At 38.6% G+C, this 26,437-nt stretch overlaps 1 protein-coding gene and 1 long non-coding RNA gene across 2 annotated transcripts in view; one reads left to right on the top strand and one right to left on the bottom strand.

Annotated features, from left to right (window-relative positions):
* The window catches only part of GluRIB (Glutamate receptor IB), a 164,325-nt gene that overhangs the window by 116,094 nt on the left and 21,794 nt on the right, over nt 1–26,437 (bottom strand). Inside the window, exons 8-18 of the mRNA XM_002046125.4 lie at nt 26,100–26,420; nt 25,855–25,956; nt 25,211–25,451; nt 25,053–25,147; nt 24,784–24,951; nt 20,057–20,171; nt 17,587–18,050; nt 16,564–16,808; nt 15,995–16,424; nt 14,612–14,961; nt 6,649–6,704 (exon numbers count right to left, since the gene is read on the bottom strand). Coding sequence (XP_002046161.3) covers nt 14,857–14,961; nt 15,995–16,424; nt 16,564–16,808; nt 17,587–18,050; nt 20,057–20,171; nt 24,784–24,951; nt 25,053–25,147; nt 25,211–25,451; nt 25,855–25,956; nt 26,100–26,420 — 2,286 coding nt within the window. The 3' untranslated portion in view covers nt 6,649–6,704; nt 14,612–14,856. The remainder of the gene's footprint in view (nt 1–6,648; nt 6,705–14,611; nt 14,962–15,994; nt 16,425–16,563; nt 16,809–17,586; nt 18,051–20,056; nt 20,172–24,783; nt 24,952–25,052; nt 25,148–25,210; nt 25,452–25,854; nt 25,957–26,099; nt 26,421–26,437) is intronic.
* On the top strand, nt 2,345–3,012 carry LOC116650687 (uncharacterized). The gene is made up of 3 exons (XR_004303732.2): nt 2,345–2,463; nt 2,519–2,662; nt 2,718–3,012. It is a non-coding gene; the product is annotated as an uncharacterized lncRNA (long non-coding RNA).

Here is a 26,437-nt window from a genome sequence, read left to right as displayed (position 1 = left end):
TTTCATAAAATGTTGACGTTTGACTTGATGCATTTTGCCTTTAACCAAAACTTGAGCCGATTTGCAGCTCATCGATTTCTGGTCCCTAAATTTTCGGTCGTAAAAAACTTTGAAAGTTGTCAGTCATAAAGTCGACAGCTTTATTATCCTGCTTAACGGCGCGTTCTGATTGTCATATTCCCGCTGTTGGCATAGCTACTGCTGCTGCAGTAAAAACCTACTGCTTAATGATTTTAGGTATGTGAGTTTGAACTGGCAATTGCTGCCAATTTGGGGCCACGCAAAAATTGCCTTTGTCATAAAAGGCTGCGGTGGGCTGCATTCGCTGCAGTTTGTGGCTTTAGCAAATTCTTTTTATTTCTATATATTTGAAATTTCGCTGAAAATGACAAAACTTTGCACCTGCCGGAAAGCCCCCAGCCGCCGCCCTGTATCTGTATCTTAGTTTGAATCTTTTGGTGCTTTTGGGCATTGGGCAAAGTTTTTAATTAGTCTTTGATAGGAAACCAACTGAGTTCGCAACTTTAAACGCTCGGTAATGTCGATACAGTGCCCACCTCTTTCCCAACTCAACGGTAGCATTCTCTGTTTGCAGCAAGTTTTTGCTAGGGGTTAATCAAAGTTCAGTTCACCTGAGGCTGCTTAGCGTGCACCCTTTGACTTTAAAAGCAGACACACACAAATTGCGATTTCGACGGATTGCATTCACAGCCAGCGGCAGCTGTGCGGTGACACACAGCTAAAATTACGCATACGACATGTGTTACACATGTATATTTACCAATTGGCAGTGTCATTTGCGAATTCATATCAAATTACAAACACATGCACACATGCATATACACATATATATATATATATAACATGTCACTCATCGCACTTATCTCCTCCACACAAAATCATGTGTCGCCGCTAGCGGCAACTTTGTCTCACTGTCTGTCTCTCTGTCTGGCTGTCTTCTGCAGTTGCCACTGCGTCTGGCATTTGTTGAATGTCTTTTTCTGTTGCACTTGCCTTGAAATATGCGCGTCACTTTTATTGCCAGTTGGCTTCGCTTTTGACATTACTGAGCCGCCGTTCCCCCGCTTTGTTACCAAAAACCAGCACACACACAATCCCCAACCGAATGCCTTAACTTCTGGGCGTGAGCTCTCATCTGAAGACTTTTTGTTTTTGGTGGCACACACGCATTTATTTAATTTAAATTTAAATCTATTTCGTTTTCGAGCTCTGCATTTAACAAACAAGAATGTCTAAACCAACGTATGTCGTAGTTTAAAAACCCGTGCAAATACTTGCATAAAAAACTTATTACCAAACAGATAAAGTATTAAAGCTCGTAAAATACAAGCTATACTCTGTAAGTGAGTGAAACAAGGCATTTTGATTAGTGACGAATTGTAAATGGTTTAGATAAATATATAGAGAGATATATCAATAAAGAGAAAGTAGCTAGAATGATTGTGAAGACAGGGCATCTTCTAGTCGGTCATACCCAACCCCTATATGTTTTTTTTTTCAAAGTTTTAGATCTAACTTTTATATTTATACTGATTTTTATTCAATTTAACTCTTCGAAGGGACTCAAAAGCAAGTCGCAACTGCTTAAAATCTAAATCCAATTTTAATGGAAATCAACTAATTTTTTTGCAGTGTAATTAAAGTTGCTGTTGCTAGCTGCAGAGCTTGTTGATTTCGCAGACGCAACGCATTTGCTGCGCACAGACCAAGCTGTAACTAAATACTTAATTAGTATATACCAAAAGGCATAGTAGAGCGCACATCTTAGTTTTAAGCTGCTTACATTTTGTGCATTCTTTTTGACTGTGAAGCGACTTACAACTAATTAAACTCAGGACCCATTAAAATGAAGAGGGATTATATGAAAATTGTACAAAAGGCGACGAAACCAGCAGATGAATCACTTTGCTGACCTTTACACAGAAATCACAATAGGTATATCAGACTCGCCAATTATCTGTTTCTCCCTCTGATTAACTCTAACTATCTTCTTCTTTTATCTACATATTATTTCGCTGAGTTTTTGATACCCTCAACGTATCGATAAAGATTCTGGAGCATAGCAAATAATAACAAACAAGATTTAAATCAAAATCTGGGTTTATGGATATGGAAAAACTGATTCTTAAAAAGAAAACTGAAGGTTTTCAACCGTAAAGCCAATAAAAACTTGTTAGTTTTGTAGTTGCTGTCGCCTTTAAGTTTAAAGCTGATCCTTAACAATTTATTTGAATGCTGCTGCAATCTGCGATGCGTTGCACTTGCACAGCTTTTGTCGATGCGGTGAGGATTTGCTGTCATTTGCGTTCTGGCTTTCCATGGCCCCTGCCGGCCCCGTGCCCCATCTTCCCCATCTGCCTGAAGTGCTGCTGTCAAACGCAAAACTTTGCGTGTGGAGCTGATGAAGCTGACGATGGGCGATGGGCGATGGGCAAAAATAGAGTAGGAAGTAGAAGTCGAAGTCGAAGCAGTAGTAAAACTTTCTAATATTTTTCAGCACCTCAACAGAAACGATAAGAACTCTTGCACGTTGTCGTGTGCTGGTTCCACAACGTCCTAATTAGTTGAATTCTATGCATTTTCTGCCAAAAGGTAAAGGCTGCGGCAATGGCAAAGGCAAAAACTCTGCGCAAAGTTAAAGGTAAGAACAAAAATTTTGGCTTCTTTGGCATAACTTTGATAATATTTTGTTATAGCAAAGTTTCGATGTTGATAAAATGTGGCAAATAAAAAGTTATAAACTCTTTGTGGATGCGGTCAAGCGATAATATTGGCGTGATTATAATGCCGGTGCCACAATATTGAGTAGTTAGTGCACTTTTAGACTTTGATTAACAACTTTAAGAGGGGACTAGTTGAAACGGCAAAGAGCTCAAACAGAGAATTTAATACCCTGGCTACAAATTGTTTCGAAATATGCCGCTTTTCTAGTAAAAAACTAAAGATAAAAATTAAATTTTAAATATTGATAAATACATATTAATGTAAATTCATGTTAAAGGTCAGCAATAACTTCATGGCACAATATTTCAGTATGGAACTTCTTTCAAAGGAAGAATGAATTGTCTACGAAAATTAAAAATAAATGGATAAAAAGGTTTATGGATATTAGCATTATTGGTTTCCAGAAATTGTATGTAACAGTCAGAAGTAAATGTCTTCGACCCCATAATAGTATATACAGACATCGATATCGAAATCTTCTTTTTTAAGCAAATCTCGAAAGTTTTAAGAGCTGGAGCTCTTAGCATATTTACGCAAAGTTCGAATTGTAAGCTAGGCCGAATTTTATTCATGAATTCGCAAGCTTGTTCGTAGAAGAAGATTCAGGGCATACCCTAGTTAGGCATTCCCCACTAGAGCGCTCCCATGCTTATCTTTCTACCTAAAATTTCAAGGGTATTCCTATTCCTAATCCTCAGCTTGTGACAAAGTGATCATACGACAGCTATATTATACAGGATATCGTATATTTCTATATGATTCTTTTTCATTCTGATTCTCTATAGACCTGTACCTAGTTTTATCAGCCTAATTTAAAGCAAAGCCGAGTAATTTGAAGCAGACAATACGTATAGGCAAATAATTTTATATAAGTTCCGCTTCTTGCTCTGCTCAAGACTTTGCACTTGCACCAAAACGTTGTCACATTTCGTGATTAATTTGCAATACCCTTTTAGCCTGGGCAAAACAAATAGGCCAGTTCATTTATCGATTAATCTGGCAGCAGCTGTTGTGTCCCTTTGGCTCGGATGATAACAACGCATCATTTATGCGCATTTCGCACATCTTTGGGCTTGTATTTTCTTCTTCCCCCCCAATTTTTTTGGGAAGTCTGTTGGGAGTTGCGTCAATGCAACTGACAATTTTTCAATCTCGATACGAAGTCGGCGTCAGAAATAATTGCAAAATGCATCAATCAGCTGTCAGTGCTGTTGCTTGACTATCTTTCAGCACGAGCTGAGCGACAACAAAATAAGAGAAATACAACTTCTTTTTTTTTTTGTATAGCAGACGTTACGTCTGTCTGATCTGTCAGCTGCAGTCACGCCCACCGCCCCCATTCCAATCAAATATTTTGACAGATACGAATTTTTGCCGGCCGTCAAAGGAAGCTCTCATTAGCCGCGATTATGTGGGCGCTTAATGCTTGGTCTAGACCGCATTTCCGATAATTATTCTTGTATTGGCAGCAGTCGAGACGATGTCAAAAGTTTTGTGGCACCAAAAACTAAATCGAGCACACAAAACTAAGAAACCGCAGCCGCAATGGCTACAAAGAAGCAGACGATTGCAGGGGCGAGCCGAAGCCCTGGAGGATAATAGGCGCATTCAGCTTGTTGCCTGCGGTTGCAACAGAGCCCCTCGCACAGTGCCTCCCTTCCATCCCCATGGCTGTGTATAGTTGGCCAGCTAATGCGGTTGATGTCCTTCTGCAAAGTCTGATTGATTTTACATGCCACATTGACTTGTTTGTCTGTTCTGTTCTGTTCTGTTCTGTTCGGCTCTCTCTCTGCACCCTGCCAACTCTTTGTCGTTATACTTTTAATTGATAATTGCGGAAATGCCTGGCATTGTAAAAATCTGCACAAAAGTTTTCCAACCAACGGGCGACTGTCGCTGACCAAATTGGCGGCCATTGCCATTTATTATATAGTTGGATTTCGGGTCAGCGGAAATCAAGCAAATTGGTTAACAGCAAAACCGCAAAGCATTTAATAATGGACAACAGACGGCAGACAAAACCCCTAAAGAGAAAAGAATGAGACAGACAGCGGGTGACAGAGAGTGAGAGAGGAAAAGAGAGAAAGCGACAGAGAACAATAATTTCCAATACTGTTGCTTGTTAAGCCACAAACTATCTAAATACTGTTCAATCTCTTAACTTGTTCTGTTTCCTATACCCTGTACCCATTGAACGTAATGGAATAAAACAGGGCATATTTATGTATGTAGTGCGCGGCGCATGTCAATGTCCCTTTCCTGTACAAGTTTTGAATATATATGTATCTATATCTATCTATCTATGTATCTTTAACTGATAGACTTTTGAAGCCGAAATTTGGCATTCGAATAGGTTTGTCTCTTTTTTACTTGACCGTTCTAAGCAGTTTACAGTGTATCTTTCCAGTCGTCAACGCTGCACGCGCACTCTGACTACTTTTATTTTTCGAATTGTAGCCGGAATAAAGCTTGGTCGCAATGGGCTCTTAGTTTCGCGCTGCGGCATTATTCAACACTGGTTTAACTATGCCACGCCCATAAGCTTCTATTGTTTGCCCAGCCATAAGTCTCGCAGTCTCTCGCTGCATTTAATATTCATGTTGCGTTTGGGCTTGACGGCCACACATTTTAGCCCAGAAATCAATTATACGCCCCGGAAAATATGATACATTCTATGTGGTGTGCGTGTATGTACTGCAAATGTGTGTGCGTGTGAGTGTGGGTGTGAGTGTGACTGTGTGTGAGTGTGGGCCTTGGACATAGGCTTCGGCTAATATTACGTGTAATTAAGGCGCGCGCGTCCGTTCAACATCGTCGTCGACTCCAGCGGGAATGCTCTCAGGTTCCCTCTGAGGACGCACTCGCTCAACTCGCAGCGAATTTCAAATGCTGGCAACGTAATTGCCAAATTACTTGGATTTTTTTTTTTTTGGTTTTTTCTTTTTTGTTTGTTTTTTTTTTTTCCGGCCAACAGTAACACTAAACGCATCTGCGAGTGTGGAATTTCAATAAAATATGCAAGGTACACGCATATATATTATGCGTATAAAATATACATTGTGTCCATGCCCAGCCGCAGCACGTATACGCAGCGTGTGCCCGGAGAGTTCAACAAATTTAAGGAGCCCAGCATAATTTATAATTTATGTGTAAGCTTACAATTTACTTAAATATCCGTATAATAAATTGGGGAATAGTTGACGGTAACCAAACACGAACACACATGCTTTTTTCACTATATGGGAAGGCAAAATTTCTGCAGGTTTGACCACAGACTGCATTTAATTTCCCAAATAAGATTAAGTTCTCAGTATAAAAGCAAATAATAGATTATCCGATTATCTTGTCCACAAATTCTGAACTTATTTAAAAAAAAAAACTATTCACATATTCCGTAAAAGTTCGATCTAAAAACTTATGTGTAATTATTGGAAATTCCGAAGCCTTTTTAGAAATTCTGTAAATATTCCCTGTAAAAGCCCTGACCACTTTAAGAAACCCATTTCTAACGAGAAATTGTTTAACAATCAAGCAAATTAATAGAAGATGAAAAAAATCGCCTTTTAACAAATTTATTAGCCATAAACACGATTGTCAATGGGCTGTTCATTTTGTTGAGCGATTTTGTCGGGGCCATGTTTCATTTTGAAACGGCAACAAATTGATTTGGCATCTGCCCCTTGATTGATTAGAGCCATTAATGCAGCTCCTTGGCTACTTTTAGTAAAAGAAATTGTCGGGAAGTCGCCTTTCAGCTTGCGTAAAGCCTTTTTAGCAACTGACCAACATATATAAGTATTGCTTTAATTGATATATCTGTCCTATTATCAATCGAAAAAATATGCAATCGAGTCTTTCAATTTGAAATACTTAGTTTAAATATACAAAAATATTTGTACTCACCTTTAATAAGATGCGAATTTTGTAAACCTTTGTTCCTTAGAAGTGTCTGCAATTTTCTGAAGAATAAAAGTTTAAGAAAATAAATGAGTAAATAATAATTAGAAATAAATTTAAAAAAAATAATACAGATAATAATATTTAACTAATAATTATAATTAACCAAATATCAATTGTGAAAAATGTTTGCCTATGTCAATTGAGATTAATTAGGATTAGGGTAAAATTTTACATGAATTTCGACCAAAAATTACGTTCCCAGATTGAAATGTCGAATTATTCTAGAGGCAAAACCATGAAGAAAAAACTAAGCCTCGTGAAAATCGGTTGAGTTTTAACCGAGTTATGGGAGTGGGAAATTTCGACCATGTCCCCATGGGTTTTCGGAGGGTACAATTTGACATGAATTTCGACCAAAAATTACGTTCCCAGATTGAAATGTCGAATTATTCTAGAGGCAAAACCATGAAGAAAAAACTAAGCCTCGTGAAAATCGGTTGAGTTTTGACCGAGTTATGGGAGTGGGAAATTTCGACCATATCCCCATGGGTTTTCGGAGGGTACAATTTGACATGAATTTCGACCAAAAATTATGTTCCCAGATTGAAATGTCGAATTATTCTAGAGGCAAAACTATGAAGAAAAAACTAAACCTCGTGAAAATCGGTTGAGTTTTGGCTGAGTTATGGTATAATTTGACATAATTTTCGTGAAAATCGGTTGAGTTTTGACCGAGTTATGGGAGTGGGAAATTTCGACCCATGTCCATATGGAATTTCGGAGGGTACACTTTGACATGAATTTCGACCAAAAATTACGTTCCCAGATTGAAATGTAGAATTATTCTAGGGGCGAAACTATGAAGAAAAAACTAAACCTCGTGAAAATCGGTTGAGTTTTGACCGAGTTATGGGAGTGGGAAATTTCGACCATGTCCCCATGAGCTTTCGGAGGGCACAATTTGACATGCATTTCGGTCAAAAATTACGTTTCCAGATTTAAATGTCGAATTATTCTAGAGGCAAAACCATGAAGAAAAAACTAAGCCTCGTGAAAATCGGTTGAGTTTTGACCGAGTTATGGGAGTGGGAAATTTCGACCATATCCCCATGGGCTTTCGGAGGGTACAATTTGACATGAATTTCGACCAAAAATTACGTTCCCAGATTGAAATGTCGAATTATTCTAGAGGCAAAACCATGAAGAAAAAACTAAACCTCGTGAAAATAGGTTGAGTTTTGACCGAGTTATGGGAGTGGGAAATTTCGACCATGTCCCCATGAGCTTTCGGAGGGCACAATTTGACATGCATATCGACCAAAAATTACGTTTCCAGATTTAAATGCAGAATTATTCTAGAGGCAAAACCATGAAGAAAAATCTAAACCTCGTGAAAATCGGTTGAGTTTTGAGCGAGTTATGGGAGTGGGAAATTTCGACCCATGTCCATATGGAATTTCGGAGGGTACACTTTGACATGAATTTCGACCAAAAATTACGTTCCCAGATTGAAATGTAGAATTATTCTAGGGGCGAAACTATGAAGAAAAAACTAAACCTCGTGAAAATCGGTTGAGTTTTGACCGAGTTATGGGAGTGGGAAATTTCGACCATGTCCCCATGAGCTTTCGGAGGGCACAATTTGACATGCATTTCGGTCAAAAATTACGTTTCCAGATTTAAATGCAGAAATATTCTAGAGGCAAAACCATGAAGAAAAAACTAAACCTCGTGAAAATCGGTTGAGTTTTGACCGAGTTATGGGAGTGGGAAATTTCGACCCATGTCCATATGGAATTTCGGAGGGTACACTTTGACATGAATTTCGACCAAAAATTATGTTCCCAGATTGAAATGTCGAATTATTCTAGAGGCAAAACCATGGAGAAAATACTAAACCTCGTGAAAATCGGTTGAGTTTTGACCGAGTTATGGGAGTGGGAAGTTTCGACCATATCCCCATTGGCTTTCGGAGGGTACAATTTGACATGAATTTCGACCAAAAATTACGTTCCCAGATTGAAATGTCGAATTATTCTAGAGGCAAAACCATGAAGAAAAAACTAAGCCTCGTGAAAATCGGTTGAGTTTTGACCGAGTTATGGGAGTGGGAAATTTCGACCATATCCCCATGGGCTTTCGGAGGGTACAATTTGACATGAATTTCGACCAAAAATTACGTTCCCAGATTGAAATGTCGAATTATTCTAGAGGCAAAACCATGAAGAAAAAACTAAACCTCGTGAAAATCGGTTGAGTTTTGACCGAGTTATGGGAGTGGGAAATTTCGACCATGTCCCCATGAGCTTTCGGAGGGCACATTTTGACATGCATTTCGACCAAAAATTACGTTTCCAGATTTAAATGCAGAATTATTCTAGAGGCAAAACAATGAAGAAAAAACTAAACCTCGTGAAAATCGGTTGAGTTTTGAGCGAGTTATGGGAGTGGGAAATTTCGACCCATGTCCATATGGAATTTCGGAGGGTACACTTTGACATGAATTTCGACCAAAAATTATGTTCCCAGATTGAAATGTCGAATTATTCTAGAGGCAAAACCATGGAGAAAATACTAAACCTCGTGAAAATCGGTTGAGTTTTGACCGAGTTATGGGAGTGGGAAGTTTCGACCATATCCCCATTGGCTTTCGGAGGGTACAATTTGACATGAATTTCGACCAAAAATTACGTTCCCAGATTGAAATGTCGAATTATTCTAGAGGCAAAACCATGAAGAAAAAACTAAGCCTCGTGAAAATCGGTTGAGTTTTGACCGAGTTATGGTAGTGGGAAATTTCGACCATATCCCCATGGGCTTCCGGAGGGTACAATTTGACATGAATTTCGACCAAAAATTACGTTCCCAGATTGAAATGTCGAATTATTCTAGAGGCAAAACCATGAAGAAAAAACTAAACCTCGTGAAAATCGGTTGAGTTTTGACCGAGTTATGGGAGTGGGAAATTTCGACCATGTCCCCATGGGTTTTCGGAGGGTACAATTTGACATGAATTTCGACCAAAAATTACGTTCCCAGATTGAAATGTCGAATTATTCTAGAGGCAAAACCAAGAAGAAAAAACTAAGCCTCGTGAAAATCGGTTGAGTTTTGACCGAGTTATGGGAGTGGGAAATTTCGACCATATCCCCATGGGCTTTCGGAGGGTACAATTTGACATGAATTTCGACCAAAAATTACGTTCCCAGATTGAAATGTCGAATTATTCTAGAGGCAAAACCATGAAGAAAAAACTAAGCCTCGTGAAAATCGGTTGAGTTTTGACCGAGTTATGGGAGTGGGAAATTACGACCATGTCCCCATGAGCTTTCGGAGGGTACAATTTGACATGAATTTCGACCAAAAATTACGTTCCCAGATTGAAATGTCGAATTATTCTAGAGGCAAAACCATGAAGAAAAAACTAAGCCTCGTGAAAATCGGTTGAGTTTTGACCGAGTTATGGGAGTGGGAAATTTCGACCATATCCCCACGGGCTTTCGGAGGGTACACTTTGACATGAATTTCGACCAAAAATTACGTTTCCAGATTTAAATGTAGAATTGTTCTAGGGGCGAAACCGTGAAGAAAAAACTAAGCCTCGTGAAAATCGGTTGAGTTTTGACCGAGTTATGGGAGTGGGAAATTTCGACCTATGTCCATATGGAATTTCGGAGGGTTTAATTTGACATGAATTTCGGAGGGTACAATTTGACATGAATTTCGACCAAAAATTACGTTTCCAGATTTAAATGTAGAATTGTTCTAGGGGCGAAACCGTGAAGAAAAAACTAAGCCTCGTGAAAATCGGTTGAGTTTTGACCAAGTTATGGGAGTGGGAAGTTTCGACCATATCCCCATTGGCTTTCGGAGGGTACAATTTGACATGAATTTCGACCAAAAATTACGATCCCAGATTGAAATGTCGAATTATTCTAGAGGCAAAACCATGAAGAAAAAACTAAACCTCGTGAAAATCGGTTGAGTTTTGACCGAGTTATTGGAGTGGGAAATTTTGGCACAAGTATATTGTTGGAATTAGAATAACTACTATATTATTTATAATAAAACCAATATTAATAGTTATATTAATAATAATAAAAATAATAGTAAAAATATTATGTACTAAAATAATAATAATAACCTGATTACTAGAATTATGATATTAATAACAATAATAGAGATAATAATAAAAATAGGATATAATTTAAATGCAGGTCTTAAATGTGTGTACTTTATATAAGTATTTTTTCCTTCTTATCCTCTTTCTTGACTTTTTCGAGCACATAGTCCTTTTGTTGCCTGAGTAAAGTTGAAAACGGCGCTAATTTTATGGCGGCTCAACTTTGGCACTCGTCAAATATAAAATACAGCAAAAGGGCCGAAAGGACTGAAACTTGAGTTGCGGCTGGGACGAACTTTGGCCCAGGCTTAGCTTGGGGCATGCGACTTTTTATGATAATGTGTGGCGCGCAGCGAACTTGGCAACTTGCAGTGGCCGTAAAGCAAACACGAGCAGCCTTAAGCATTGCCAGGCCAAGCCTTGCCTCGCGCCCTGCCGCAGCTGTGTTAATTACTGCGGCGAGCGCAGAGCTCTTCGTGAGTCATGAATCATGACTTCCGCTTGCCACGGCCGCTTTCTAATTATGTTGCAACAATTGAAAAATTAAAATATAAATTATAAAAAAAAAAAAAAAAACAGCGAAATGGCAACAATTTCAAGGCACAAGCATGTTGGCAAGGCTAGCAGCCAATGTTTACTGTAAATAGTTTAAGCAAAGGCAACAAAATGTGAACAGTGTGGGTTAACGTTATAAAGACCCCTTGCTCTTGCCGGTGTGGCAACTCTCTCGAGTTTCGGCATGTGGCAACTGCGGTTAACCGACAATTTGTGCACAGTTTTAGAATTGCCACGAATAAAGCTTATTTGCTTAGCTCAAATTGCTGTTAATTCATTTGGATTAGAGCAAATGTCGAGTAAGTCGAAATATCTCAAATATACCCTTTCGTAAATATGTGCTTGTCAGACGGAAAAAGGGTATTTGACGGTCGTATGTAAGGTGCTTAAATGAACAGACACACATAACCGCATTTAAAATGTTTATTATAATAGTTGTATTTACCTTTTGGCATTTATTTGTTTCTATATATTTTAACTTCGGTTTCTCTGGTAATTCTTGTTCTGTTCGGTTTGTTGTTTTTGGTATTTAAATGCCGTGTGATAACAATATGTTTGCTTAATGTTAATAAATATACCAAGTAGTCCGACGGCATGAACCGTGGCGCCTAAATTAAAATACATATCAAAATCGTACAGTAACTACATTTGGTAAGAGTTTAAAGTTTTAGAGCAGGTTTCTCTCTGAAATCAAGTTGGGAGGGGCGGTTTTTTTTTTTATATTTAATTTACGTTTCACTTATGCATTTATGATACTCTAAGTCATACTATAGCTAGGTTTTGATTTATTTAATATTTTATTTGAGTTGCCGCTGGCCAAATTCAGTTTTGGCCGCATTTGATTTGCCTTTTGACGTGTTTGCTTCTCTTTTATTATTTATTTCATTTTATTTTTCAACTAGTCGCTTTACCATATCTATATAATTATTTATCTTTGCACATATATAGCATGTAGTTATTTTTCTTTTCTTGGTATTTTCTATTTAAATACTTTTCTTTTTACTCGATTTATTTATTTATTTATTTGATTTTCAGTTTTGATTTGGGAGTATTTTAACTGACACACTGAACTGAACTTTAAATGCAATTTACCTGCAACTGGTTGTTCTTTGTTTTTTTTTTTTTTTGGCTGAGAGTAGTCATTAAAAAAATTGTATATTTAAGCTATATGTATATATGATGTATATTAAAATCAAATGAAACGTAATTATAAAATAATTAACTAGCAACAGTTAATACGTAAATAGTTTACAAATAGTAAGTATATACTTTATAAGGTTTATCTCAGTACCATTCAAATGTCTTTTGATATGACTTAAGCAATTTTATGGTATTTTCATTGGCAACTATACGAATATATACATACACTATAGACCTCGACATACAAGTATGAACTATGAACTTTTTTGTTTAATTATAATTACTTAGTTTATACATATAATTATGGCTATGTTTAGCTTGTCTATGCGGAAGTATGCAATTGTTGTTGTTTGATTTGCACCGAAAGTCAAATCACTTAAACTAGTTTCCCGGGCAGGTCAACGTTCAAACGCCAACAAAATGAATAGCATACAATATTTATAAAACAAACGAATTATTTTCCATCAAATCAAAACGATTTCAATTAATATAAATTTAATTAAAATTTGCTGACCTGCCGCACATTTTTTTTGCGTTTTTTTTTTCCTTTCTGACTAAAATTTAAATTATTTTCTTTGCGCTAATTAATTTATTACAATATTTTTATTAAGCACCGCCTGCCCAACCCCGTTCTCAATTAGTTTTTTTTTTTTTGCCATACAGTTTTTGTAATTTAATTATAAACAAATATGCAACAACAAATTCCATTATGGGGGTTCTATGAACACACGCACACATTTCAGCTATGTTTCATTTGTGCATCATTGTTGAATACTTTTTTGTTTGGTTTTTTGTTTACATTTTCGCTATTGAGCTCTTGTCGTATTATTTATATTTCTTTTTGTTTGTTTATTAAAAATATTAATCAGTCATTTCAATGCAATGAATTGCTGTGTATATATTGTATAATGTTTTGAGCACACACACAAACAGTAAATCGCATTTAAAGGTTTCCATTTCCCCGCCAAACCTCTCTGCCTATGTTCAGTTGACTACTGTTAACAATAATGCAATAATTTATACCCATTCATTTGCATTGCGCGTGCTGACAGGCTAAATAAAACTTGCCCAACTGATTGCCACGCTGCAATTAATTCCGTTTAGAGATGGCCGCGTGTGCGATATTTTATGTTCGACTCACGACTTGAATAGATTTACAACTGTTTCAAAATAATTTAAACTTTCTTTAAATAAAACATACGATCTGTTTTGATAAACATATAAAAATTATTCCGATAACCACGCACCATTTCCTTAACTTTTCTTTAAATAAAATAATATATAAAATATATATTCATATAAAATTATAATACTTAATTATTGTGGCTTACGATAAAACCTATCGTAAAATAATATAAAAATAATAACATAACATTAATCAAAATACCTAAAAATAAAAATTGATTAATGATAATTCCTAATTGTGCTTAGAATAACATACTAATTAATATTTCTTTAGCTGGTTCGAGGAACGGGATTTAATTAATCAATATCAAGAATGAAAATTCATGATTCAAATTTTTAATTAAATTTGTTTGAATAGTAATTGTTTTATGTTTTCGTGCTAAGTGCATCGAAGAAATATATTTTTAAATCAAATTGTTTTTTTATTTTCATTTCATTTTTGATTTTAATGAATTAAACTCCGGACTTCGAGCAATCACGACGCACGACGCGTCCACCTCTATTGCAATGTGGCAACATAAATAATGTTGCCTACTTTTGTGCGCCGCTGGCAACACGCTTTGAGTGAAATTTATTAAAAAATGCTTTTTGCACTTATTAAACGTGATAAAAAGAAATAAAATAAAATAATATATGGAGCACTCTAATTGATATATTCAATTAAAGTAGTTTAATGCTCGACTTAAAATTTAAATTAAACTATTTCGCAATGTTGCAATTAATTTGGTTAATTATCAAATCAAATATGGCAAGTTTTGTGAAATAATTTTCTAGTATTGCGCATTCTCTTCGTCAATTTAAATAAATTTGTTAATCATACGTCCATTGTTATTGAGTCAAGTTTTTGTATTTGTTCTTGTTGTTGTTCTGTTTTTTTTTTTTTGTTATCGAGTACGCTTAATGAGCTCCTTTTTGGCACTTATTAACTAGAGTTCTGCTTAATTTAAAATCTACTTCACTTACTTGTCAAAGGGGTGGGGGGCATGCGGATGCTTCTTTATGTCCGGCGAGTGGCGCATTAGCGTTGCGTTCTGCCCGTTAACTGGGGAGAGGGTTAGGCTACCCTCATGACTGCCACCGACGCCGACGCCGCTGGCACCGCAGCCAGCCAACATTTTTTCCGTCTCCTGGCGGCTATTTGCCATTATTCGTCGTATGGTTGGCGCGCAGGGTGTGCGTCAGAGACGCGACTCCTGCACGTGCTCGTGTCAAACCTGACCGTGTGCGTTCATGTGCAGCGCCTCACCGGCATCCGAGGGCGCCCCGGATAGCTGGGCAGGTGGATAATACTGTAAGGAGGTGCAATTGAGATACTGTGCGTCGGTTAGACATTATTGCTGACCACATAATTAAACGTATAAAACAACCCCAAAAACAAGTCAAGAGTGCTCTAGAAGATTAGATTAGAAGATACCCTGTACAGTTGAAAGTAATCGATTAGCGAATACCCTGTTCACAGCAAACCAGGCGAACTTAAAGCAGCTTACTTTTGGCTTAGCCCTTGATGTTTTCATCTTCTCTCAGCTTCGACTAAGGAAAATTTATCTTCCAATTATGGAATTGGGCGAATAAACCCCGTAAGAGCTACCCAAGAGGTAATTTTCCTTATATATGTTATATATGATACTATATAAAAAATAAATAAATTAAAATAATATTAATTACATAAAAAAATACTCTTCAAGAACATACAAACTGTGTTTATTTGAACGCTTAGAACTTTCAAATCATGCTTAAGAAATCATATATCATAATCGATACTTATCGATTTTATGAAAATGCGAAGATACATCGACTATCGTCGATAAAGACGATCGAACTCTAACTTCTGTAGTTTGCGGGATCAACGCGTTCACCCCAAAAGACCTAAGTTTAGTAATTCTACTTAGCTCGTCGCCCTGTTTAAGATTCGATGAACCTTCCTTTTGCCTGTAGCATACATTTGCAAAAAACATATGCTGTTTACCCATTATTAAGAAAATTTAAAAAAAAAATACTATTCGCACTTAGTTTGGGTTAACTCAGAAATTTCTAATTGATATTTATCGATTGCATTAGAACGGGAGGAGTTATACGTTTAAAGTATAATTAAGTTCTGTGTTTGATATGCGAGTATATATATTTTGAATGAAACGTAATTGGCTGCTGTAGTTTTCTGGATAGACGCGTTTCCTCTAAGGTGAAAAGTATCAAAGGTAAAGTATCTACTTATCTCGCCATCCTGATTAAGCTTCGAAAAACCTTTATTTTGTCCCTCCATAAAACCCTCTTTTCACCCGTTTTAAATAAGTACAGAGCATTAAAAAAAAAAGAGTAAAAAACACCCCGCTTGTAATATGTACTCACCCCCACGCGTCCGTTGTCATAGTCGCGACTCGCTTGAATGGTCAATTTGGCCTTGGCATGCATTGTGTCTGTCAGTGTGTTCCTTTGATGTGTGGAGGGCACGCCCACGCCCGGCACAGAGCTGGCGGGGCGCAACAGCATGGATCCGTTGCTTTTGGCCGCACTGCCAACGCCCCCGAGATTGGCGCCCGAATTGTTTGCCTTGTTGCGAAAGCAAAACTCAATAATTGCAACGAATACGGCAACGAGCAGACCGCCAATGAGTATATAGAATATGCCGGCCACATTGCTCAGGGAGAGCTCATTGTGCGATGCCTCCTGATTGTCCTTGTTGGGATTGCATTCGGTCTTCTCGTACCACCATTTGTTTCGTAATTTAATCAGCTCGCCGTTCTCCTTCAGCGACAGCACAGCCAAATTGATGGGATCTCTGCAAATAGGTGATGGTTATTTAGCAATGCGTGCTTTTTGTCTCGCTTCATATCGATTAAAGTCTTACGACTTTATGCATTCCTCTCTATACAAATCGCAATTGTCCCCCTTAGCATTTATATACTTATTATACTCACTTGAGCGCGGAGCCAAGCGGCGTGGCAATGCCAAATCCCTTTGTATCCAAGTTGGGGCCCACTTTCATTGTGTCGCACGGCTCTCTCGCATTTACATATTCATTTTTTGGTGATTCCACAAGCAGAGCATATTTGCCCTTGGATGTGCGCACACGTCTGATCCCCTCGTCGTACGTATTCACAAAGACGTGCTTTCTGGAGTTCATGTATTCCCACATTTTATTGTGCAAACCAATTGGGGAACGCTGTTCGAGTAAACAGAAAATATACATGAGTGTTAATTGCATAATTGTGTAATATTTATTACAAATAAAATGGTTGCTATAAAATTAAATTTCACTTATTTGCGAAATTGCAAAAAATACATTACAATTTTTAATGGGGTTTTTCGCATGGGAGCTGGAAATTACAGCGAGATTTGACAGCTGCTGGCAATTTGGCCATAGGAAGTAATAAGAAAATGCGCAGCGTAAATAAATATATCGATAATTGCAATCGATATAACGTAACGTAAGTAAATATATTTATATATATATATATCGATAAATATATCGACAATTACATATCGTAGCAACCTGATAGAATCATACTTGTTATCGATAAATAATATCGAAAATAAAACATTTCATATTATCGATAACATTTGATTAAAATATTAATTCGAAAAACGGGGCAACAATTATGTTAAGCATCGAAAAAGCCAACCATAATGAGGAACTCAACACAAGGTGTATTTCGATAAATCATATATAAAATTGTCTTTTTCTTTGCGAAACTTTTCGTGGCTTTCCTATTGTTTTTGTACATTTAAAGAATCCAAATTTTAGAGAAGCAAACGATTACGTGTTATCGATAACATAAATCGATAAGAGCTTTAAAGGCGCTGCATATGCAAGAACAAGCAAAAAATGGTTGACAGCCTTTTGTTCGAGCTGGACCATAACAAGTTCTCTGTTCGTTTGGCACATTTAAGCTGAGAATTCGAAATTAACACATGTCAAAGTTTGGGTCTGGGACACTTACCCTAAAGAAATCCCAGGTGGAGCCATGCAACAGTGTGCCGTACTGCACCTCCGTTTGCATGGCCAAATCCTCCGGCGAATTGATGGGCGTTACCATGCGCTCAACGGTAAGAAAGGCAGCCAAATTTGCCGTATACGAGGAGATGAGTATGAGCGTAAAGAAAAACCAGGATGCGGCCGCAATGCGACCCGATATCGAACGGGGCGACAGATCGCAGCCCTGCTGCATGAAGGCCGACAGCGAATACCAGAACGAGTTCAAAATGCTAAACTCATTGACGGCCGATGCGCTTCCTCCGCTACCAGATGCAATGCTCCCGGCGGACAGTGATGCCTGCAGCGCTGCAGCGCAGGCAGTTGTCTGGACGCCCGGTGTCGGTGGGCCCGGCGGCGGGGGTACGGGTGCGCCACCAATGATGCCGGGTGGCTGCTGATTGGCAAGCTGTTCGTGATGTGCATGTGGATCTAAAAGAGAAATTAAGAGGGGGAGCCGGGAACGAAACAGAGCGGTAGAGTTGGTGAGTAGGCCACAAAACGTAACCGCAGCAGAACTGACAGTTTAGCTGTCTTTTTAGCTATATCCAGCCCTTATATTAGTATTTTATAGCTAGATGCACAACGAGTTGAAATGCATACATTAGTTAGAAATATGACTAAAAAATTATGATATTTCTGGCTTTTTTTTAGCGTAAATCACAAAATTGCAAAGGAAGTCTATTGATTACTGTTATAAAAGGATACTAACTGTTAACAGAGGTACGCCTACTTTTGTCCCCATATATCAATAATTATCGATCTAGGCTACGCTCAAAAATCTTCCATAGAAAAATCCTTCTTACAGAAGCAAGAGCTAATTTCTTCGTTAGCCTTTTTTGGCTTTTTTTCACTAGACCTAGCTATTCTTTTCTCTCACTTTGGCTTTCACATTTTGGCAACACTAAACCGCAGACAGCAAACTATGCTGGACAAGTCAGCTGTCCTAGTCGACAGGCAGACGAAACATATCGTGCATACATATGTATGTCCATCTGTCCGTCCGTCTGCCCATATACATATACATATATGTATGTACGCACACATATCTCCGCTTGGCTCATGTTGGCCTGTCCGACTGGCAACTGTCAATAATTTCGTTTGGCTTGACTTTTTGCGCCTGCTCTAATTGATATGCAATCAAGCGCATAGCCAAAGCTGCTCCAGTTGCTACTGCTCCTGCTCCTGCTGCTTCTCGTCCTTCTTCTACGCCTGCTCCTGCTGGCATTTGCTTCAATTGCTGCTCCTGACGGCTTCTGACTAGTGACTGCTTCAGGCATTCTGCTGTCATATTTGAACATTTTCATGCACTCGCATTTCAGTTTTTATTTTGCACTGCGCTGCTCTTGCTCGTCACTTTTCTTTTTTCTACTCCTATTCCTTTTCCATTTTTTTTCTTTGCTGGAGTCTGGCAACACGCTGCCTGCATACAGAATGTTGTTTACATTCCGCTAAAATTACATTAAGGATGTTTTGCAGGATGCCAATAGATTGTTATGTGCGGCAATTGTCTGCCTGTTCATATGTGACCTCCGCTTTTGGATTTTGATTTTGATTGCCAACAAATGCGAACACCACACGAATCAAACCAACCACAAGCCCACAAGCTCAACGTCCCATCATTCAACACCAACAAATTGAATCACATAATTGAATTATACGGCAACGCATGCAAAACAAGTCCAAAGTTATGCAGAAGCCACAGTAACATTCACCTCCCACCTCCAACACACAACACACAACACGCACAACGCGTTTTCCCTGGCCCTCAGCTGCCATCATAAAATATCAATATAGGGCAATAAAAGCTACGCACTCTGTAAATTTCGCCTGCCTTTGCTTAAGTTATTTAAATATTAGAATATCTTGTTTTATTTTGATGCAATTTCTCGCTCTCACATTTCTATTCAATAATATTCAAATTTTCTAGTAGAGCAGTTGCCATATTTTTAACAAATGTACAATATGTACAATAAGCTTACAAGTTGTCCTTAAAGAAAAATGAAACGAATTTAAATTGCTTTATCTAAACTAGATATTCTCTATCTTAAAGCTTGTATCAAATATCTGTAAGCTTCTATCAATATTTAAGCCCAACAAAAGCTTTAAACTGAAAGTTACAAGCTGAGCTTTAAGATTTGAAAAGTATTTGCTAAGGCTTGAAAAATATATTCACATTTTTATTTTCTCTTCTCTCTTGTACATATTATATAGGGTATTAAATATTAAAAGCTACTTTAGCACAATTTCTATTTAATCTTCATATATCAAAATCAGAATCGGCTTTTTTAATCTAGAAACAAGCCTAATGCGACACTGTTTAAAGCTACTTTCGGCTAATTTCCATTTATATCAGGCAATATCTCAACTTTCAAAGCATTGTGGCTTTGACAGAGTAGGGCGTGGCGGGGGCGTGTATAGTATTTAGTATGCCTTACCTGGTAACTGCGATTGTTGTAGCGGCTGCTGCACAAGGCGCCATTCGTGGGGGGAGAAGCGCGAGACAAAGAAGAGCACGATGCTGACACCAATATAGCTGAAGATGACGCTCACCTGTTGGCGGGATAATAATAAAAACATGAAAAACCGTGTGAGATGCGACAGATACGATAGCTTTCACAGCCCCTGCTGCTGCAGCTTCAGCTTCTGCTGCTTTCACAGCACACGGGGCGGCGGCTACTGTATAATTTGGGCTAAACAAATTTTTCATTAAATTTTCTTTACTAATTGAAGCGGAAGCGGCAATGGCTTCCCTAGAAAATGGTGGAGCATTAGCCTAATGGCATGAGTCGCGCGGCATAAAAAGGCGCAGAGGCAGTCGTGAATGCTCGACCAGTAGATATCTCTTAAAATTGACTATATGTTAGTTAAAAAAAAAAAAAAGAAATACATATATCTAAAATATAAATTCCTTATACACCTTTATTCAAAATTTAAAGTATCTATCAAGAGACAGAATCTAAAAATCGAAAGTTATCGATTTTGGAAATTGGCGAATGTTATGGAAAGAGAACATACGAGTTTGAGACGGACGGATATGTGTCTAATATGCAAACAAAAAAACAGGGTCTGTATTAAAAGAGAAAGAGAGATCACAGAAGTCTACTATTGCCTATTAAATACATTGACGCATAGTTTATAATACCCATTGTAATGGTGTGAAATGGTTTACAGGGTATAGAAACAATGCCAGGTGACGCTGCCTGTCGAGTACTTCGACAGGTTGCCAGCTTGGCTGCTGCTGCCACCTGCCTCTACCGCTTGTAGCCTGTTGCCTGTTGCCTGTCTGACAGCCAACTGTTGCCGTTGTGTTGTCGTTGTCGTTGTTGTTGTTGTTGTTGCTGCTGTTCATATTGTTGTCGTTGTCGTTATCAATGCTTCAATGGCTGCCACGGGGCGCGCCTTTGTGTGCTGGCAAAAAGAAAAGGTGTCGTCGCCGGCGTCGTCATAGTTGCTTTTATGCACACACACTCGCACACCCACGACACACACGACACACTCGCACTGTAGGCCTGCTTGTGCCTGTCAGTGGCTGCTTTTATTGGGGGCGTTGCCGTTTGTTGTTGCGTTCTTCCACCCATGTGAGTGTGTGCGGGTGTGTGTGTGTGTGTGTGTGTGTGTGTGTGTGTGTGTGTGTGTGTGTGTACAGCATACAATGCGTCATTTAATTTATGATAAATTTTTTGTTCAAGTCTTTTATATTAGCTTGCTAACTTTTGCAGGCATCGCCGGGTTGTTGAGCCTTTTTTTTTTATTTTATTATTTAGCCACCTTTTGCTCTTTGCCCGGCGCAAGCAATTTGCATTCGTAATTCGTTGAGCTCATGTCAAAATAAGCGTAAGATTTCACAGCGCTGTTCACTGACTTTAATAAGCGTTTAATTTTTAAGATTTGTCGCGCTGTCAACGGAACCGGAAACGGTTTCGGATAAGAAAGCTTCCATAAATACACGTAGACTAGAAGAAGCTGGCGTTAGTCAGTTTTTTTATGTATTTGTGTGGTTAAACAAATATGGATTACTAGAGGTTTTTTCAGTGTGAATCATAAATTTAATTTAAATGTGCAAATATGCTGTTGGATTTGAACTAGCGACTTTACGCGTGACATGCAGACTCCTCACGTTATCACATAACAATGAAACCTTTGTTTTTGATGTTCGCCCAACGATTTTGCCAGACTTGGGGGTTGAGTTTATTAACAAGCCGATTTGCTGCCCAATTTCGACTCAAAAGGAAGCTTCAATAAAAGTTTCAGGTTTCTAACTCTTATGTCTTAAGTAGTGCTTCGATCGACAATCAAAGATTGTATTTTAAGGTTCAGCTATTATTTTGGTTTTTATTTTATATTCTTTTATTAGTATTTTCCCTTGATGTTCTACACTTCTTCGTTTTTGCTCAGCCTTCCGTCCACAAGTCCTTAAATCTAAATATTTTACTCCATTGACTTCTCGCTGTCATTTGATTAAAGAGCCACTTTAACAGGCTCAACTTGGCAGAGAGAGAGAGAGAGAGAGAGAGAGAGAGAGTTGGGCCTTTGGCACGAATAACAACATCATCAACTAAATGCTCATATAATTCTGATGGCTGGCCATTATTTAAACAAGCGTCGAGCGTCGGCCAACTTTGGACTAGCGCCAAATTTAATACTTGACGGCAACGTAATTTTTGCTTGCAGCGCTTGTAGTTGTTGTTTATAATGTTTAAAAAACAAAATAAAAAACAGAACAACAAAAAATGGCAAACAGTAGCGAACGCATAGAAATACAAAAAAAAAAAAAAAAAATAAGACAAACTTTGTCTCTATTAAACTTTTGGAAGCTTACGAGGTAGCACGTTGAAGCCGAAACCAGAAGAAATAAATATACAAAAGTCCAAGTTTGCCGCAAAGTTTCGCACAGAAATAAAATAAGATGAACAAAAAACAAATAAGGGAAGTAGCGTAAAAATTACCAGGCAATGGGCGCCAACAAAATAAAAATACAAAATGAAAGAAATGTTTAAAAAAAACTTTACTCATTTGTATGCAGCGCAAAATTTTGCATTATTTTGACTCGTTACCAAAAGTCTAAATAAACACAATGTGCCGCACGTCTAGACGCGGGTACAGCTACGAGTTTTTAGCCTACGTTCCGGAATTAATCGCTCTTGATTATTCAGACCTAAGTCATTTTGAGTGTGGTCAATAGAAGGCCGACAGCAAATCGATGAGCAATTTAAAGTTAACTTTCAGGTCAAAGCAATCAGCTTTTGTCAATTGATGCTTGAGAAAAACTTGATAAGGAAGCAGTCATAGCATCCAGCTTTTGTCAATTGATACATGATATAGAAAATTAGACGTATTTTGATTGACATCAAAACTATAACTTAGCATGAAGGACCTTTGATTAGTTAGCAGTTGGTTAGATCAATCAGCTTTTATCAATTGATGCTTGAGAAAAACATGAGAAAATATTCGTAGCAAGCAGCTATTGTCAACTGATACATGATATAGAAACATAGCCATATTTTGATTGACGGATTGAAGGAGCTTTGATTATTTACCATTGGGCTGGATCAATCAGCTTTTGTCAATTGATGCTTGAGAAAAAACATGAGTTTTTGGTTTAACGTGAATCAGTCAGAGCAACCAGCTTTTGTCAATTGATATAGAATATTGAATATGAGCTCTACTTTGATTTAAAAAAAACCGATAAGCCTTAACGTTAGCAGAGAATAGTTGTAGCATCCAGCTTTTGTCAATCAATGCTTTACATTAGATTGATCAGATTTATAAGTGCAATATAATACTTTAAGGTGCGGCATTTCGATCGATAACAATTCGAAAGGTTAGCACAGAATACCTTTAGGATATCATTGAGTAGAGCAATCAGCTTTTGTCAATTGATACTTGAAAGGAGAAAGGCGCATTTCCATCGATAAGTTCATATAAGTGAGAATCGGGCAGAATTTGTCGTAGCAACCAGCTTTTGTCAATTAATACATAAAAGCGCTTAATTTCGATCGATAACAAATCGATAAGTTGACATCGATAATTTTTTAGTTAAGCACCCAGTTGGACCAACCAGCTTTTGTCAATTAGTTGATGAAAAATAAGCGGAATATCGATCGATAACAACCGATGTCATGATTAGTTGAACTATCTTGGGATAACCAAGTTTTGCCAGTATATAGTTAAATTATAATAGTTAAAAAAACGTTTACATTAAATTCGATATGCTGGCGTTGTAGAACATACTTATAAACAAGTAAGTGGTTCTAGTCGAGAGCTCCCGACTAGCGGATACCCTGAACGCTCTTCTTCCAACATCAAATGCATATATATATTCTATTTTAGAAGCTATATGTCAAGTTCGGTGACTCTAGCTCTTATTATTTAGCAAAATTTCCCAAAAAACAGGATATCGATATCGATATTTATCGATTGTTTGGAAACGGAGTAAGTTATCGATTATCGGAAATCGACCTGCGCGGAAACTAGGAGCACCTACATCCAAAATTTCAGTCTCTAGCTCCTATAGGTTCTGAGATCCTTGCGTTCATACATACGGACGGACGGACGGACAGACAGACGGACATGGCTAGATCGACTCGGCTATTGATGCTGATCAAGAATATATATACTTTATGGGGTCGGAGTGCTTCCTTCTGCCTGTTACATACATTTGGATTTTGCACAAATACAATATACCCTTAAACCCATTTTTAATGGATTCAGGGTATAAAACAATTGCATTTTAATCGATACCTAACGATCTCAGAAGAAATACGTGTGCATCAAATATAAGATAGCACTACTCTGAAGAGTAAGAAAAAGATAGACATGCTCTATCTATTTTTTAATAAAGTCCCCTCAGACTGATAGACAGAGTTGCGATATTTTCACATGCTACAAGTCACGAATTTGTTAAGTAAAATTCCTCGAGCAAACATTTCAGTTACGAAACAAGGGTAAATACGCCTCCACCCCACGCCTAGGCTGTAACTAGGACACGACGCCAAGGGGGGGCGGGCAATATGACAGCTTGCAGCAGGAATGCAACGCCAAGTCAAAGTTGCGCCCCAGCCAGTGGCTGGAACGTAAAGTTTCTAGTCGGCCAGGCAGGAAAGTACATACACACACAGATAGATATATATATATATATATATACAGAGTTACATATACGCACCCAAATTTCCTGTGATAAAGGATTCATGAAGCTGAACACGCCGGGCGTTTGCTTCACTGGTTTCTTAATCATGATGGAAATGCCCAGCGACATGAACGGCTTGCTAAAGTCAATGACACGTTCGCGTTCAGCGGTAATCGTCATGGCGGCAATGGCAATATCCGCTTCCTGCAGTTCCAATGAGAAAGAGACAAAGAGCAAGACAGAGACAGAGGGAGAGAGAGTAGGAGTTATTGTAGGCAGTCAGTTGAGATAGCGAGTCAGCCCACCTTGCGCACCAGCTCGCCAACCATGCCATCCCAGCCGCCGTGTACGGCGGGATTCTCGGAACCGTAATTGCCATCCTTCACCAGACGCAGTTCATCTGCAAAAGCGTGAGGCAAACGTGTGATTAAGCTGTTGCATACAGTTTGTCCAAACGACTTACACTCGAGTCCCAGCTTCTTGGACAGCAAATCGGCGAGATCCTTGCAATAGCCCTCGAACCGTTCGTTGCCATGCAGCTGCTCGCCAAATGCCGGCTGCTTTATCATTATATACGGCTCCTCCAGCACCGTGGTGACAATATACGTTCGATTCTTTTCGAACTCCACATGCGGACGCAAACGCACATATTTCGCATTCAACGGCTGCAGTCCCCCATTCTCATTCCACTCGGCAACTTTTACCTGCAAGACGAGAAGAGTTCATTTCATTTAAGTGAAAGACAATCGATTCACAGTCCGAGTTCATATTCATATTGAACGAGAGGCAACCAGCAGAAGGCTTTCCGGTCACTAGTTTATAATAAACAGATATATATTCAAAAACTGTCAAGGGATCTAATTGGTAGGAAGGGGAATACTGAGACAATAATTAAGCGAACAGACGAACATTCTAGAAAACCAATATGCCCACTTTGCGAGTCGTAGGGTATTGCATCTGCGTTCTTTAATGTTTTCTTTTTGTTTTCAATTGCGCCAGCCTCATGTATTAAAGCTAGCTGCTCGTCTACCTGCTTCCAGGCATGCCAATTTCTGCTATCTCTAACCAGTTTCGTCTTTACCGTTACATACGAGCACCGTTACATACCATGGCGCTGTTTACGGTCATCTCGACAACGTGCAGGGTGTAATTGACTCGTCTGCCATCATCGTTGAATTTGATATCTCCGGTAAGTCCCTCGATTTCCACCTGCAATGGGGGGGGCAAAAGCAAAAATAACTGTGAATGAGCGTCACTTTTTAATTGCTTTGTCAGCCGGCTGCCCATCATCATCATCATTATCAGCATCATTATCAGCATCATTATGATCATGACATTGATGTCTAGCTCACCTTTCTCAAATAACGGGATATTTTATCGCCATGCTCCCATGCATTCACCCAGCCCTTGGCCGTATTACAGTCCAACGCGCGCGGCGCGCCGCCAAAGCTGGCGCTGCCGTCGCTGTTGCTGCCGCTGCCGCCCCCGCCACCGCCGCTGCTGCTGGTGTTGGAGCCATCGCTGGCCGTAGAGGCAGCTGCTTGGGCGGCCGACATCAGGGTCTGGCTGCGACGCTGCACATTGTTCCTGAATTGATCCGGCTTCTTGCGCAGAATTTTGTTGAACGCCTCCACAAGGACAAAGACCGCATCGTACATGAGCGCCGCCTGTGCCTGTGTGTGTGTGTGTG

Source organism: Drosophila virilis, chromosome 3, assembly GCF_030788295.1.
Source record: "Drosophila virilis strain 15010-1051.87 chromosome 3, Dvir_AGI_RSII-ME, whole genome shotgun sequence".
NCBI lineage: Eukaryota > Metazoa > Arthropoda > Insecta > Diptera > Drosophilidae > Drosophila > Drosophila virilis.
This window is presented reverse-complemented; position numbering and strand designations above follow the sequence as displayed.